This window comes from Topomyia yanbarensis, chromosome 2 (genome assembly GCF_030247195.1).
Source record: "Topomyia yanbarensis strain Yona2022 chromosome 2, ASM3024719v1, whole genome shotgun sequence".
NCBI classification, from domain to species: Eukaryota; Metazoa; Arthropoda; class Insecta; order Diptera; family Culicidae; genus Topomyia; species Topomyia yanbarensis.
The window spans coordinates 38,672,917-38,685,465 of record NC_080671.1 but is presented as its reverse complement, the minus strand read 5'-3'; the positions used below and the strand labels follow the sequence as shown (position 1 = coordinate 38,685,465).

The 12,549-nt window shown below is 36.0% G+C and overlaps 1 protein-coding gene across 1 annotated transcript in view; it reads right to left on the bottom strand.

Moving 5' to 3' along the window:
* Positions 1 to 621, bottom strand: part of LOC131679437 (matrix metalloproteinase-C-like) — a 1,651-nt gene extending 1,030 nt beyond the window's left edge. The window contains exons 1-2 of the mRNA XM_058960167.1: positions 396 to 621; positions 19 to 337 (exon numbers count right to left, since the gene is read on the bottom strand). Of these exons, the coding sequence (XP_058816150.1) occupies positions 19 to 337; positions 396 to 584 (508 nt within the window). The 5' untranslated portion in view covers positions 585 to 621. The remainder of the gene's footprint in view (positions 1 to 18; positions 338 to 395) is intronic.
* Between the last annotated feature and the right edge of the window lie 11,928 nt (positions 622 to 12,549).

Genomic DNA, 12,549 nt, shown 5'->3' with positions numbered 1-12,549 from the left:
TCAAATTGGTATGCTTACTCCACTGTTCGAACGCTGATCTGATCAGCTGCCGTGCCATTGCTGGTTCAAGGCTCTTAGGAAAGCTTCTGATCCTGTACGTTAGCAACTGTTTCGTCCACCTATCTTGCACTATGTTCAACTCAGCGAGGCCACAACGCGGAGCGGCAAGGAGACGCTTGGTGTCGTCATCGAGTAGTCCGGATTCAGGCAGCTGATAACGCCGCTGAAACTTTCTCAGTGCAGTAGCCACCGCATCGTCCTTAGTATGATCCAATCTAGTTAGAACGTCGTAAGAAGAGTTCATCCCATCCAGAAATCCGAGCTCATTAAGGACTTCCTGTTCGATTTGCATTGTTAATAGTAAAATTACGTTAGGGAAGTTGATTGGTTTTTACCTGTGCTTCCTGATTCGAAATTTCTGGTGGTGGCCTGGGATCTACTGGAGCTGTAACTTCGTCACCTCGCTCTAAATCGTCCCGTTGGACATGCTCCGGCTTAATAATGGTATCAGGATCGATATAAAATGGTGCGCAGTAGTAGCGTTCGGAAATTCCAAACAACACCAAAATTACGAGCAACATCATAATGAATATAAGCTTCGCAATGATAACGCACTAATGATGGTTGATTGTCATTGACGATCTGAGTATTATGTTCAATGCTTCGTACTATCGCTCGATTCGAGCTGTAGGCAAGTGTTGCCATTCTGTGATTGTGAAAAGCAAATTAACGATTCAGCCTCGTCGAATTGGAATAAAGTTTGAATAAATTACCATGCTTGCCCGTTGCTCACAACCAAGTCGAATTCTTTGAAGCGGGTGCATGCTCATTTAAAAATTTCTTGAAATTTGATATAGTCAATACGAAGATTCATCAGTTTCCATCATTACAGACGGTATTCTAGTATCAATGACCATGGAAAGTTGCTGGATTTTATTTCCCCTGAAACAGTGTGTAGAAACCATCTCGTTCAATTAAAAGATTGATTTCTGCAGTGTCTTGACAGTGATATTTGGAACATAGTCGTCAACCCTATAGGGCTCATTTTTTATCCAAAAACTCTTGTGAAATGTTCACACAGCGCAGATCAATCGATATTATGTCGATGTTCCTTCGAAACGTTGCGATATGGGAAGGCATGTGACCAAAAAATCGAAAACTACTTTAACTCCAATTTAGTTCAATTATGTACTCCCCGTTTATATGCACTAGAATTAAGGAAACGAATCTCAGAATAATATGTAACTTAGCTGGACAATATGGATGTTTCAAGATAAAAATTTTGAAAAGAGGCGTTCCACGATTTTTAAACTCATCGTATCTCTATTGAATTTTAAATAAAACATATGTTCAAACATTTCATTTGATAACTAAAAATACATGTTTTGTGATGATAAAATGAACTCTAATCGCGGGATCCAAGTAGAATGTTTCTTCTAACTTATAGCGGAGATTTTATTTGTTCTTGTATGCTGAGAACTCTTCATTTGAAGTTGCATTAACAGTCACAATTAGTAGTCTGTTATATGGTATGGGATTTGCATAGGACTCATTAATTAATGTCTTCGGAACGAGAATTTCGAACGAAACAATTCGCAAGCTATAAGAATAATTCGAAAGTGACTGCATTGCAATCGACAGAATGCATGGCTTTCGTGCTATCGACAATAATATAATCGCCAACATAGCATAGACGCTGCACACTCCCTTCAATTCATAATGCAAATGAATGCTTTGAAATATTTACCTGTGTCATTCACAAAAAGCATTCTCTTTCTGTGGGCTTGCTAGCATATGTGACCTAATCTTAGTTTACTATTTCCAATTACGCGTTAAAATACTGGATCTAAAAATTCTATTCTGCATTAAATTCGTTTTTTTAGAAATCTGTGACCAACTTTGAATTTCAAACTAAATAGCGCGTTTAAATTTCCTGATAACTAATTAAAGTCGATAAATAAAACAAAAATACCAAATAATCTTGAACGACACATTCAAGAACAGAAGAACGAAAACGAAAAGGTGAAAATAGAAAAGAATAGAAATACTGGAAAGGGCATGGTATATTATATAGCCATTCCTTAAAAAATGGGAATCCACCAAACATTTCATATCATTCATTCAACTTATTTTATTTGCTTCTTCTTTTCTAAGCATTTTGCTATTTTTTTCCAGTTTATGAAGTTTGTCTCATCTTAATATTCTGATTATTTTTTCAGTAATTTATTTTATACATTTCATCCAGATTATGAATTTGACACAAATGAAGATTCTAATATTAATATTCTGTTAATTTTATAACTGTTAAACATCGCTTAACATGAAGATTTTAATCATTAAATTATTTTATTCTGTTTATTTTTTCACCTTGTTTTTTAATAATATTCCTTCTTTATTTAAGGCTCTTAACACTTAGTTATTCTGAGCCGAATACCATGTACAGTTGATTAATAATAAATATATATAATAGCAAAATATAATTTGTATGTCATTATGTCATTCATTTTTGATAGTGCAGCTCGCTTCCTTTGGATTGGGCTGGGTGTTCTGCCGTAAACTCGCTCCTCCGTTGATGTCGACTTCGTCTTCCATTTATTTATTTTTAATATCACCTATCCAGGGTTTATAGTTCTATGTCAACACTCTTCAGAAATTCAAGAATTATTTTCAAAAATCGAATGTCAAAGCTTGCAAGGACGTCTCTGATTGGTTTGTTTAAAGGTTTAAGGGCAAGGGACAGTTTATCTTTGAAAGGGATTCGGGTATTTTCATATTTATCGCATATCCACACGGCATGATCGATGTCTTCGTATCCATTTTTGCATTCACAAACATTAGTTGATACAAGGTTTATTCTATATAAGTGACTATTGAGTCTGTAATGATTAGATATAAGTCTAGATACTTGTTTGATAAATAATCTTTGGATAGGTCTACCGGAGAACCATGGCTTCGCGGAAACACGAGGTATTATAGAATAACAATATCTTCCTAAAAGGTCCATATCCCATTTTTCCTGCCAAAGACTCATCGATGTTTTGCGGGCTATACCAAACAATTCATTATGCTGGATTCCTCGATGGAATAGTATATTACATGACACTCCTTCTTTAGCTAGTTGGTCTGCCTTTTCATTGCCATGAATACCGCAATGAGAAGGGACCCAAGCAAGTAAAACATCATAATTTATCGACTTTAGTTGCTGTAATACTTCTTTAATTTTTAGAAGAAATATGCAGCCGTTATGATCTATTTTTGTTGATTTTAGGGCAAGAAGAGCACTCATGCTGTCCGAACAAATAACATATCTGCTAGGGGGGAGTTGGCTTATGATGTTACATGCCTGGAAAATTGCAATAATTTCGGCAACATAGATAGAACATGGACTTTCTAGTCTATATTTCTTTGATACGCTTTCGTGAAAGACTCCAAAGCCAGCCATATTGTCTATAACTGATCCATCGGTGTAAATTAGGGAACTGCTATCAAATCCTTCGAACTTAGTTCTGAATGCGGATGGTATTGCTAAGGATCTTAAGTCACATGGAACTTTTTCGATATCTTTTTACATTTCTTATAAAAGAAATGTATAGAATTCGCTCAAACTTTCAAGATTTTTTCCGAGGCCCGGAGGGCCGAGTCTTATATACCAATCGACTCAGCTCGACGATTTGGGACAATGTCTGTGTGTGTGTGTGTGTCTGTGTGTGTGTGTGTATGTAACGGACAAATTCTCATTCGTGTTTCTCAGCAATGGCTGAACCGATCTTATCCAAACCAATTTTAAATGAAAGAACTAAAAAACAGTATGAACGCTATTAATTTGTTTTTGATTCTGATGTTTAGTTTCCAAGATATGAATGTTTGAATGCGTAAAAATGGCGTTTTTTGCAGTTTTTTTAAATTATCTGCCGAAATTGACAACATAGATTAACAATTTATATGTTTTTAGACAGCTTCAACAAATACCTTTCGTACAAGCTATAGATTGTTGAAATCGGACTATTATCAAAAGAGATATTTAACATTAAATGCGGACGAAAGATTTTTATCATTTCCCATAGCCAGAAATATGACCAAAAACATGTAATCTATTATTAACGCCAAAACGGCTTATTTTAGGTCAATAGTATCTTCAGAGAATTTAATAGAGGCAATACGCCCTTTCTTTTGGTATTGTGCTTTTGCTGATTAATCCCCCTATGAGTGAGATATTTTCACAATTTTTTTTACAAGTGCTTATATCGAAATGATGCCTTCAGCAAATTTGTAGCTCTTACTTTTGCAAATAACTTTACTGAAGACTTCAAATATCTATTTTGAATACTTTAAAAGTTAGGGCTTGTTGTTTGTTGATTACTCTTTGTCGCCTATTTATTGTTCAATATAGTAATAATCCATTGAAATAAGCCAAACATTATTTCGATAAAACGAATTTTGTATTTCATTTTACTATCTACAACCGCTAGAAATAATCACCGAACACTTCCAAGTTGTCTGGAAGGAACTTGATAACTTATCAGTGCAAAAATGTTCATTTGTGCGAACCTTCTGACTGCAATTTTTCTAACTTATAACCATCGGATCGATCTGAAACATATCGGAAAATGAAAAGCGAAATAAATAACTCCAAGCAACGGCGTAGCCAAGAGAAGGTTTTCGGGTTTAACACCATACAACTCCCCCCCCCCCCCCACCACACAAAAAAATTGGATTGAAGTTAAAAATTTATTGATGCAGACTGATTTATTTCAATATTACAATAACAATTATCTGATCCGTAGATTGATAACCTGTTGTTGTAAACGTCATGAGGACTTTTGATAAATTGTCGGAATGGGGTCCTGATATGTAACTGATCTCTTGGTCTTGATTTCACAGTTGTCTAATAGCATCAATATCAAATTTCTGCCTGAAAACATTCCAATAGAAAATTCCACAGTTCTGTAATCAATCATAATCCTCAGATTTATTTTCAAATTGATCTCGTTTTTGTAGAGATGTACTGTAATAAGGGTCTTTATTTAATAGAAAGCGAAGTTAAAATTGATTTAATGTCTATGAAACATAGAACTGCTCACCAAAAAATGCATAAATTTCAACATTTGCTAAAAATGTTTTTGCCTTTCTCATTCACTCTAAAATTCGTCGATCTAATCCCGACCGGGAGGGCCGAGTGTCATATGCTAATCGACTCAGTTCGTCGAGATGGGAAAATGTCTGTGTGTGTATGTATGTCTGTATGTATGTGTGTATGTGGAAAAAATGTGACCTCTGTTAATCAGAGATGGCTGGATCGATTTGCACAAAGTTAGTCTCAAATGAAAGGTACAATCTTCCCATCGGCTGCTTTTGATTTTTTTATTGATTGGACTTCCGGAGTTACGAGTTGAAGAGTGCAATCACACAGCAAATTCCCATATAAACTGAAATGAAAAATTTTCAAAATCAAATTTGTATTTTTGATGCCAAATGACATTATAATGCATGGAACATTGAGATTTGATGTAAACTCGAAAAAGTAACGTTTGACAAAAATTGATTTGTTTGGACTTTGGTACTTTTTTGCTCTGTTACTATTTTCTGAAAAATTAATTCTGCATAATTTTAAAACTTAAAAAATTACGGTTTCGGAATTACGCCGTTTAGACATTCAGATCGCTTTTCACCAAACCCCCACTACTTGTAAAATTGGTATTGTAAAAAAACGTAAGGGCGATACTTCAATGCTGATAGGTGGGACCGAAAAAGCAAACAATCGGCAAAGGGACTATATACTATATATATATACAATCATTTTGTCAATTTCAATAGCAAAAACAAATTTTAATTTAATAATTTCAAATACTTCATGAAGTTTTGGGTTTCGATCACTGAATCATGCAATCTAGGATGTAAAAAACACAATAGTTCTTAAATAGGAAATAAAACCAAGTCTGGAAATATGCACTGTTGATTTTCTTTGAATGGTGCGTTTTTTCAAGAAAAACCGTTGATTTCTTAATTCTCAGTCGCGTTGGAAATTTGAGTAAAGTATAAACTTCAAATCGATTAAAAAAAAAATCGATTTTTTTTGGCTCAGTACAATATGCATAACCCCATTAGAAAAATCAGTTTTCCCACCACAATGCATTGATTGAGAAATTTAGATATTTTATTAACAAAGCATTAGCAATAATTCCTTGGTATGTCTATTTTATGGGCCATTTTTTCGCCTTCCCATTGATTTGGTTTGAGATTTCTAGCACTGATGTTGTCCTATGCTGATTTGAGTGATTCTCTGAGTCCTGCCACTATCCCATGTAGTATGTGTTATCAAAAACATCGCGAAGCATCAAGTTCTAAAGGATATAATATCCGAAGAGAGTGATAAGAGTTATAAGAAATGTCTCATCACACTGTTAGGTGGATTAAAAGCGTTTTTCAGAGAAAAGTCGATTTCTAGTTCGACTTGTACAGTTTCGTATGAATAATCAAAATGATTTTCTTGTAGGGGGTAGTAAGTGTCAATTGTGATAAATTGACGATATGAACTGAGGAAACGTGAACCTGGATCTAATTCAAATAGCTCATCTAGCTTTCTTATCAAGTTGTTGTTTTGTCGTACCTGACAGCGAAATAGGTACCGCAAATTACTTTCGATAAATTTTAGTTCAATTGGCATTACGCCAGCAATTACTTCTGTGGACATCGTGTGAGTTGATGGCATATTCCCTAAACAAATTCTTAGCGCCTGAAACTGTATTCTGGCCAGTTTCATTAGATGGCCTTTAGCTGCACTTGCAAAACAGAAACATCCGTACATCATTACTGATAGGATTGTAGTTTTGTATAGCGTAATAAGGTCGCTTGGGTGGGCTCCCCACCATGTGCCTGTTATTGTTTTTAAGAAGTTTAGTCGTTTCTGACATTTCGCTGCTACATACTCTGTATGCTTTCTCCATAGACATTTTGAGTCAAACCAAACTCCTACGTATTTATGAATATAGGAACGTTTTATAATATTTTTATTTAGTGTTAGCGCTATGTTCGAAGGGGATCTTTTTCTAGAAAAGGTGACCATTTCAGTTTTCTGTGTCGAGAAATCCAGGCCTAAATGGTCAGCCCACCGCGACAGGTTGTCTATACTCGATTGAAGTTGTTCTCCAACCTTTGTTGCATTTTTCCCTTTGGCCCAAATTACCGCATCATCTGCAAATTGCACAAGCACGACTTCTTCCTCAATATGGTTGTCTATATCTTTGACATAGAAGTTATATAAAAAAGGACTCAAGGCAGATCCTTGGGCAAGTCCAATATAGTTACTTCTGAAATCTTTTTCTTTGTTGTTCACATAAAAGTACATATCTTTTTTATACATCAGATTAAACAGGAATTTTGTTAATAATAGTGGAACACCATGTACTAGTAGTTTTTCGCATAATATTTCGATATTAACTGCATCATACGCCCCTGGCACATCTAAAAACACTGCTGTCAACTCTTCTTTCTTAGCAAAACTTTCTTGAATTCCTGTTGATAGTAGGGACAGAGTCATTTGTACTTCTACTTTTTCTGAACCCGTACTGTGTACAGGGTATAAAACCTTGCTTTTTCGCCCAGCTTTCCAGTCTGATTAATATCATTTTTTCCAAATTCTTCCTAATACAAGATAATAAACTGATTGCTCTATAAGAACGGTAATCACAAGGATCTTTATCGGTTTTCAAGATGGGGACAACCTTGATAGAGCGCCATTGATCAGGTACAGTATTTTCTCTTAATAGTCGGTTGTATATATCTAGAAGCAATTCTTTTGCACATATCGGTAAATTTTTTAGAACTTTAAATTTGATACGATCAAGTCCAGATGCGGTATTATTGCTAGATAAGAGTGCAGTAGAAAACTCTGTCATAGAAAATGGTGTTGATAACTCTGGGAACTCGTGCATTTCGTAATTCGCAGAGAAAGGCCTGTGTGCAGCGTCGGGACAAACTTTTTTGGAAAATTCGTATATCCAGTCTTCTGAATATTTTTTGTCGTTATTGGGAATTGGTCCACCTCTCAGGGTTTTGGCAGTTTTCCAAAGATATGGTAAGGGAGTATCCTTATCGAACGATTCGATTTTGGATCGCCAGAAATTTTTCTTTTTGTTCTGAAACAGTTTATTGCATTCGTATTGAAGCTGTTGATAGGCTTTGAAATCTTCGATTTTTCCTGATTGCCGAAATGTTTTGTAAGCCGCTGATCGCTCGTAGTATTTGGATTTGGTTTCTGCGTCCCACCAAGGCTGTCTAATTTGCTTCTTATCTATTGTGGGGGGACTTTTTTTCTTTTGCGCCTTTGTAGCACTTTCTACAATTAGGTCATACAAAAAAAGATGGGTGGGTAATGTCTAGGACATAACCGGAGTGTCGTGACTACTCGTTTGACTTGTAATTCAAATCGAATGATACTCAATGAAATATGTGGGAATGTTTCAAGTTATTCTTTATAATAATTATGGTGGTTCTGAAAAGAACCTTTGTTGTTGGCGTCTGCGTTGATAGGGGATGCGCTGGATTCTAAGCTCGTTGAGACATTCATTCATGAAATGAACAATTTTCTTGCTTTGAAATATCAATGTTAAAATCTCTCGAAACAACCATCGGAATCTTTTCCGTACAGAAATGAACACGCTTAGCGAAAAACTAGGGGCGGGTAATGTCCGGGACATAACCGCGATGCTCATATTCTTAAAATTCTGCTTGTATCTCCTTCAAATGGCTAAATTTTGCGCATTAAGTTCGATTCACCGGGCTCAGCGAAATTTTCCTGGAGATCCCGTTCGTTAGTATATTCAGCAAAACAATTTTATTACCGAGTTCTCCGCGTTGAATACAGGTCAATAATTTCATATAATGATTTCAACATGCAGACAATGTACATGTATGACAGGTGGGAGTGTTCTGAAGTGGTTTTAGTGGAGGTAACAACATAAAATCATGTATTGGACATTTTACAATGATTCTCCTTAACCCTGCAAAACCACGTGGTTGGCAGCAGAGGGTTAAGTTGTTTGGAAGAGATGACAGTTAATATATGATAACTAAAAATATAAAATTGTTCTATAAATTGCAAAGTTATTGCCGCGTTGACCTGAAAATTTGTCATTTCATTCATAAAGGAACAATCATTGAAATTATGTCAATTTATGCTTTGCAAGATTTGAAATAACTTCGAAGTGTGGTCACGACACCCCTGTTATGTCATATACATTACCAACCCATCTTTTTCCATTTTGCCTTTGTCCTAATAAGGACGGTTTGTGGATAACTATGTTGATTCAAGACGGGAATCTTTTAAAACAATTCAAACCTTGCCGACGATTGTTTTTACTGCGTACATCCGTACGATCTTTCCCCTTTCGCAGCTCACACCGAATGAGCACGGTTTTCATCATGGTGTTCCTATTTATTGACTTTACAATGCAGATGGAAGGACGTTCTTTTGATCGATAAATGAAAATATTTTCATCATTCGTTTTGGTGTAGCTTTCGCTTAGTGGTAGAGTTGCCACATTCACTGATTTTTTTGGAAGGATTTGCAAAAACCTTCGGGTTTGTAGATTAGAAAAACATTTTCTGATTCACTGGTAAAAGTACAGAATTACCAGGCGCAAACTTAATACCAGTTAATAAAAGAAACTTTCTAATTAAATTCTTTTTCCATTTTGTATTCGTCCTAATAAGGACGGTTTGTAGATAACTATGTTGATACAAGACGGGAATCTTTTAAAACAATTCAAACCTTGCCGACGATTGTTTTTACTGCGTACATCCATACGATCTTTCCCCTTTCGCAGCTCACACCGAATGAGTACGCTTTGCAGCCTTCGATGTTTTGGTGGCATTTTTAGTGGCAGTTACTACCGCCTTTTCAGTGACTGTGTTTCTTAGCCTTTGGCTTTTTGGACTTCTCACCGCCACCACCTCCACCAATGTTTTTCTTCTTCTCTCCGATGGTAGCTGATTTGATTGGTCGTCCGATGCAGCTTCTCACGACCACGCACGTCTGTTATGCACTGCGTCTTACACACGTCTGGCTTTGAGAAAAGCTGCGACACCCCTATTTATAGGTTTTATCATTAATGTTGATTTCATTTAAAGTAGTTTTCGAACTATTTTATATTGTATATATTTTATATTTTATATAGCAAAGAACGTATCGGTAGCAAGCATTGAACGTTTTCCTTCCGATTTATGAAACAAGATTGGCAATCCGTTTTGTAGAAGAAAAGTTAATAAAGTTCAAAATGTACGTAACGCTTTCGCTAATATGCACTACTATCGCTTTCTCGCTCGTTCTCGTGGCGTGCATGAGCCTTTCCTTTCCGTCCGACTTCTAATGGCTTAACCAAAATTAATATCCCGGCTTTCCCCCACCAACTGCTCTCGTCAAGCAACCCAATACGAATAATCATAGGAACAAACATGTAGTGGACCTTTATATAAACTTTTCATTATTTTATTGTTCATTTGCTGCACCATTTTGACGGCTCTGTGCGGGATGGGCTGAAAATTTTCACTTTTCCGAGTCGTTTTCGAAAGATTTTTCAAAACACTATTTTTCCGTTGATAATGAATATCCTACATATTCCAAAATTTAATACAACATTGGTACAAATATTTTCGACAAAATGCCGAAGAAATTGATTAAATCCATTCAGTACAACAAAAGATATAAGCGTTCAAAATCTTACATCATTTTTCTTCCGAAATTTTGAAAAGGGGCCCCTATATTGAAAGGTAAGTCGTTAGTCACGACAAAATTATACTCTCGAAGAACATCTGTTTCCCTTTCCATACTACTCCTATCATAGTTCTGCATTTTGCAAATAACTAATTCTTGAAACTGAGACCAATCAATGTTAATCGTTAAATCGTTGGCACAGTTAGTCTCGATGTTATGTCTTCCAGTATTGTATTCAATAACTATGGGTAAATGATCGCTTCCGTTGGGATCATCAATAATATCCCAGTTACTATTCAGTGCAATAGAGTTTGAGCAAAATGATATATCTACTGCAGTATTTCTTGCTGGAGGAACTCCAATTCTCGTTGCCCGTCCATCGTTAAGCACAGATAGATCGAGTTCGTTGCACAGGTTGTATATTTGAATTGCTCTACTATCATCGTGTGGCTCTCCCCACATCGTTCCATGCGCGTTAAAATCTCCCAATAAATATTTCGGTCCTTGGATAGAGTTGATAATTCAATATAATTTCGTCAAAAGGGCGAAAGTGTTTTTTGTAAACAAACTTGTTTCGCTCATTAGTCTGCTGCACAGTTGAATTTCATGAAAAATATGCGTTAATGTAAATTTTTACCCTTCGTAGAAGTAATTTCAATTGTTTTCTGCTTTGAAATTATAGTAAATTAAGAGAAACCATCAAAATAAAAGTTTGTTTACAAATCTTATTCGCCCTTTTGCAAATTTAATATAGAATTGTCCCTAGTGTGTCTTTTTGTAAAACATGCGGTGCTGGATGAATATACACCGATGCAACAGATAAACTTTGATTTCCAATTTTGCACTTAATTGCTAAGGCTTCTATTTTTCCTAATTTAGGTAACTCTAGTCTACAGAATTCTACACCTCTCCTGATTCCAATCAAAACTCCCCCATAAGGTACTTCTCTATCTAGTCTAATTATATTAAAACCAGGAACAACAAAATCTACGTCACTTGTAAGCCACGTTTCAGCTAGGCACACAATGTCAATTTCAAATTCGCTTATCATTACCACGAGCGATTCTTTTTTAGGAGTAATACTCCTGCAGTTCCATTGTAATATTCGTAGTTTTGTATTATTCATTTTAGTTATCGAAGGAGATCAAACATTCAATGAGGGGCAAATGTTCACATATTTTTTTGCATAAAATTCTGATTAACGGCAAAAGCGAGCGAATCATTTCTCTAGCGGATACTGAAAAATTGAAAGCATCGCATAGACTATCGATGATTTTTGTTAAAGTGAATTTGCTTTCTGGAAGGGTTGTACTTTTGCTGTGGCTTTTTGAGTGCGGGACGGGTTTTGGTAGGTTAGGAAACATAGAGTCATACTTGTTTGGAGAATGTCCTGGAGGGGGATTCTTCGAAACCTGCTTATTCGTAGTATACGAACAGCCGGGCCCAATTGTTTTCCTCAAATTTGGTTTAGTGGGCTTTGGGTGGCTCACTCGTTTTCGTTTCCTTAAGGGTGAGTGGGAGATTAACTGGGATCTATCGTTTGCAGGATCATCGGGTAGATCTGCAACTTCAGATAGTAACTCAAACTGATTGCTTGTTTCCATAGAAGATTTGAGCATTACTGCAAATGAATGCCGGGATGAAACTTTAATAGATTTCCTTCTTTGCCGCTTAGCCAAGGAATAAGAAGGGCACTCGTAAATTTCGGCGTGTTGAACATCACAATGGATGCATTTATTCTCTGTAACACTACAATCTGAATCAAGATGGCCGTTACCGCACTTACCGCACCTATGTTTATTCGAACAGTACTTTTCTGTATGGTTGTACTGCTAGCA